This window comes from Pseudochaenichthys georgianus, chromosome 9, assembly GCF_902827115.2.
Source record: "Pseudochaenichthys georgianus chromosome 9, fPseGeo1.2, whole genome shotgun sequence".
NCBI lineage: Eukaryota > Metazoa > Chordata > Actinopteri > Perciformes > Channichthyidae > Pseudochaenichthys > Pseudochaenichthys georgianus.
Window position 1 is genome coordinate 6179803 of NC_047511.1, and position 5486 is coordinate 6185288.

A 5486-nucleotide genomic window follows, 5' to 3' on the forward strand; every position below is an offset into this window, starting at 1 on the left:
GGAGGACCGAGGAGGCGAACATTTGACAATTGAGAAAGGGCTTGTATCTTGAAGTAGTCTATGATGTAGAAACAGCTTGTGGGTCCTCCACACAGTGTGTACATGTCTTTACATTCTATATCTTTATCTTCTAAACACGGAAGTGCACTCTGTGGATCTTCGTTGTTTTACATGAAAGTAAACTCCGCACGATGGTGTTGTGATGGAGCTGTGCCCCAAGTAGCGCTGACGTGGCTGTTTTCGTCATTCGTCACTACATTTTGTGAGAGAAACCTCGATCATTCATCGATCATTTGAAGCTTGAGAATAATTTCTGTGACTTTGTGTTATTTGTGTTTAATACCTTTGCAAATCTAAAATCTTAGCGTCTTCAACCGTCTGGACTTGTCAGACTCAAAAGAGTCGTTAAGACATCGCCTTGGGCTCTTCCAAAGAATACCAAATATCTCATTTATGAATCAAGGAGATCTGCAGATGGGTCCGTTGTTAACCCGGGTGTGAAGGTTGATCAGCTCACCGGGACGTGATTGGGTCATGAGGTGATCCTGTCACTCAATACAAATATATGGCTCATTCATGCTCCGATGCTTCGCCAGTTAGCTTGATGTCTACATAATGCAGCTTCTCCACCCATAACGCATACCTATTAGTGAAGAAAACATTCAACAAAGCTTTGAATCAAGTGTACTGGACTACATATAACACGTCAGTACCATTGTCCTCCAATAAGTGCTAGTCATTTGTTGTTGAGGCGCTGCTCGAGATACATAGATGTTGTTCCATGGTCATGTGTCAGGCTGAGTTTCATTGCATTCTAATAGATAAGCTATTCTCACGTTTGATTGGTCGCATACACACTCGGTTTTCCAGTTTGCTAGAAACACTATCCAAAACTAATGGTAGACAGAATATTACAAACATCTCATCGCACTGACATACAATTCAAAAGCCTCAAATATGCGTAAGGTTTCATTCATGCTTCCTTAAAGTGTAAACGTTAGAACCTTCACGAAGGGAGCATTTAGACATTATATTTATTGTTTCGTATATAGAGGTTTTACCTTTGTGTTGACAGAGTTCTTCACCATCAACTTCCATTCTAGGTCCCACACATATGATTGAGGCTGACGTAGTCCTGAGAGGCCGGGATCCTAAAGAGCCCATCATGGCACACCCGCCGGACACAGACAGCGACATCACGCTGAAGGAGTGGCTGGAGAAAGTGAAGGAGTATAACAAGGGAATCAAACTAGACTTTAAGAGGTAAGACGCTACTTATATCCCTTCTTTGTAATATGTGGTTGTCTGTGATGTAAGCACTGTGGTGTACTCCGGCAGCATGGAGGCGGTGTTTCCGTCTGTGGTTCTTCTGGAGGAGATGCTGACTCGGCCAAGCTGCCCACTGTGGATCAATGCAGACATCCTCTCTGGCCCTGGGGGAAAGGCCACACCTCTGGAACCTCAGGCATTCCTCTCTGCCGTGAGAACTCTTCCCACTCACGCCGTGCTCTCTCTCGGCTGGACGACAGGATGGACTGCTGGGGTAGATAATGCAGGTGATGACACTTTCGTGCCACTGGCTGTGTTTATGTGGAGCTCTCGTTTCTATTCATTATCCAAGAATTTAGGAAACCTGAAAACCAACAGAAGGTGAATCGAACTTCACCTTTCAGCAGGACAATGACTCCTAGCACAAAGCCAAACAACAGAAAGGTTAATGTCCTAAGTGCCAAGTCAAATCCATATCTCTATCCCACCCACAATCTGTGGCACTGTTTGAAAGCAAGCATCATTCAACCAACCTGAACAACCTGGAGCAGAGGTCATGCAGAGGTCATGGTCAGAAATCCCTCAGAACACTTAACGACCCGGTAGATACTTACCCAAAGATACTTCAGGCTGTTGTTGAAGTGTAAGGTTGCTCTAGCAAATTATAGTGTGTGAATACTGCAAGTAGCTTTTTCAGTTTTCTATTTCCTTTAAAAGATCTCCTGATGGATAATTATTGTTGGCATTGGAAATATACTGCTTGAACATGTGAGTTGGCTGTTCAAATACTGTTAAGTACCTCAGTAAGTCATGTCTTAACTTTTACTGCACTCCAGTTTGTCTGTTTATGGGTTCCGTATTGCAACCGCGTGGCCCAAACTCATAATTATATCTTTATAAGCACAGATGAATAGCATATACGAGAACATAGTTACATCTCAAATAAATTGCCTTTTGATTTGTTTTCTTTTAATATGTTCAGGTTACAGCTGGAATATGGTGCGTGGGATGGAGGAGATCTGTAGAGACCTTAAACATCCAGTAACCTTCGCAGTGCGTGCAGCTTTGCTGGCCCACTCGCTCTCACCGCTCACATGGCTGCTGCAGCAGTCACACAGGTAGGGGTGCACCGTTCACAGAAGTCACGGTTCGTACCTCGCTTTGGGGGTCACCGTTCGGTACGGGTTCGGTACAACAAGGTACAAAAAAAGTCCCAAATCCACAATTCCAAGTTTGTTGTTATTTATGTTTGAACAGTAGTGCAAGTTTCAGTTTAAAAATAAGGAACTCTAACATTTTGAATAATTAATTGTATTACACTGTTAAAAACAAACCACAAACCACACACACTCAGATGCCCAGATTATATAATAGAAATTATATATATATAATAATATATATTATAGAAAGTGTTTCAAGAGCGCATAGCCGTTGAAAAACATATGCCAAAAGCTTCCGTTATTTATTTTGGTCTCTCGGCTTTCATGTCTATTGGCTTCTTAAAAACAGCGGGAATCAGCTGTTTCTGAGTGATGGGTGATGCCTTCTGATGTGATTTAGCATGTTTGGCGTGTGCCACCATTAGCATACCGCACCGCTGTCTAACAACGCCGACACACCGTCCTCGTCCGATCCACCGTTATCCATCCATCGTTGTTGTAGTCCACAGGGAACCCGAAATGTTCCCACAGCTGATTTAAAAGAAGCAGGTGGGTTCTAGCTCCTGTGTGTTGTGTGAACCTGAGGTTGAATTGCTTACTTAAGAAATGCCATGTCACCTGGGAACTGCCATGGTGTTTTTGAGCAAGGCACTATATTCAAATTAAATTCAAAATTCTGATTCAAAGGCTCCATGTCATCTGCACAGTAGCTACATGTTTGTTATGGCAATGAAACATCCCAAGCTCTTCCAACAATGCAACATAATTATATATAAGACATAAAACAATAAAACAAATACAAATAATAGTGCAAGAAAAAACAGAATACACATAAAATAGTGCAAGATAATGTTGCAAGTAATGCAGGAGAAGTGAAATATATGCACGTAAAATAGAATAAGATGAGCTAAAAATGTCAAATGAGATAAAATAGTGCTCATTGAAACAACAGATGAACGTGTGCGATGCAAACAGAGGAATGGAGGCGGAGAAGTCCGGAGGTAGAGACAGGATTTACCGAATCAGGCTACACAATGTTTTCGTTGGAACCATTATAGATGGGCTTTTTTTAAGAGTCTTGAAAACGCCTGTTCTCCACAGCGACGCACACTCAAATGTGTTTGTGTTTTAACATGTAAACAACGCATTCTGGTAAGAAAACAACATTTACTTCATGCAAAAAGGCCAAGCAACATTGCCGCATGTTTTTGGGTAATTTTAGAGTCAGTAGAATCAGGAGGAATTCTTTTTAGTTTACATTTATTCAGCAGGAGCAATGCTAGTTTTTACATGTTCTATTACAAGTGTACTAACATGTCCAAATTGCACATCTTGACACTAAACCAGTGTTCTTGTTTATTACATTTCTTGTGCACGCCATTTTTCAAATACACAAGGAGTTCCATTTGTCACAAATATTGAGAATTACAAAACTAAAATATATAGTGAAACGATGTAGTTGCTCAAGTGATCAGTTTATGTGATAGAAGATATCATTGTGTTTATTATTTTTCAACTGCACAAACCTACTATTTAATAAATGCTTATGTTTCATCATGTTCTACACAGGTACACTCTAACAGTATGGACGGGCCAGGAGGATACGTTCATACTTCAGGACTTACTGCCCTACAGAAAAGAATTTGACATCAGTAGGATCTACTATGACCTGCCAGACTCCCAAAGGACAGAGCTCAGTATGACACGACAAGAACTAAAAGTCTGACAACATATTTGAAATGGTCTCGCTGGTATCCAAAGCTAGATAGATGAGAAAGAAAAGAACTAAATAGTTGGTTTATCTGCAGAAATTATTCTTATGATTTTTGCATTTGAGTTCAGGCCTAGCAATATACTTCTTCTGGGCTCTAAAGTTTGAACACAAATTCAGAAAATGGAAAATGAAGTCTGGTGGCGTTGCAGAGCATAATTGTAGGTTTTTTATGTTAATAAATTACAACACTTCCAAATCCCTGTTTTTATTTTTATAAAACTCATTTGTCCCACCACCTAATGCTGTCAAAAGACCGACGTCAGTGTGTTTGTGTTGGGGGGGAAATGGCTTTGTAAGAGGTAAGGAGTAGGCCTAGCTAATGATACAAAATGTCAACGAGCCACAAAAGTTTGAAGTAACCTGGAACAGCTGGATTCAGAAAAAGGTGAACACTGGCATACATTATTGATGTCTTGTTATTCTATTTAAATAGGAAGAAGTTAGCATGGCATTTTGTTAGTAGTCCTCAAAAGTCAAAACTATTTTGGGGCGGCAGTTGGCTCAGTGGTTTAGTGCGCTCATCTTCAGATCAGGGAGTACCGGTTCAATCCCACCTTGACACACACTGCAGTCAGCATGCCGCTGTTGTATGGGTATGCTCCTGTGGGTATTGTCCACAGTATTGAGAACGGATTTGAGCACCTGTAAAAGCGCTATAAAAAATACCATGTATTATTATTATTATTTCATATAAGTAACAGAATAGTTTTCATATCCCTTTCTTAAATAAAGTCAAATTCAAGTCAGCAAAGTGTCGAGGTTTGTTCACCTGTCATGACCCAGCATTACTGTGATGTGCTCTGCCTTGTGACTTTCTCACAGTTCCGGACCCGACTTGTTTTACCACTTCTTTTTTTACTGTCAATTTTTTCACTTTTTATGAAATCCAAAGTTATTCACATGTGATCACATGCACAGTGGAGGAAATAATTATTTGTCCCTTGCCGATTGTGTAAGTTTACCCACTTACAAAGAAATGAACAGTCTATAATTTTAATGGTAGGTTTATTTTAATAATGAGACAGAATATCAAAAAGAATATCCAGAAATGTACATCATGTAAGAGACATACATTGATTTGCATTTGATCCTCTTGCAACCAACAAGTCACTGTAGACAGTTAAGCCTTCTAATTCGACAGTCATTTCCATCCGATTGGAAGTCTACAGTCGTACTGTCCAATGGAGTTTGGAGGGGGGACTCCGACTGCAGACGTTTGGCAAATCAGAAGGGATAACCGTCTACAGTCACTGTACTCGCATGTGATTGGAAGTCTACAGTCG

At 40.5% G+C, this 5486-nt stretch overlaps 1 protein-coding gene across 2 annotated transcripts in view; it reads left to right on the forward strand.

The window, feature by feature from the left end:
• The window catches only part of fam151b (family with sequence similarity 151 member B), a 7942-nt gene extending 3002 nt beyond the window's left edge, over window positions 1-4940 (forward strand). For both annotated transcript variants that reach the window (XM_034090247.1, XM_034090248.2), the window contains 4 exons: window positions 1104-1263; window positions 1339-1556; window positions 2252-2387; window positions 3999-4940. In XM_034090247.1, coding sequence (XP_033946138.1) covers window positions 1104-1263; window positions 1339-1556; window positions 2252-2387; window positions 3999-4155 — 671 coding nt within the window. In that variant the 3' untranslated portion in view covers window positions 4156-4940. The remainder of the gene's footprint in view (window positions 1-1103; window positions 1264-1338; window positions 1557-2251; window positions 2388-3998) is intronic.
• The last annotated feature ends 546 nt before the right edge of the window (window positions 4941-5486 follow it).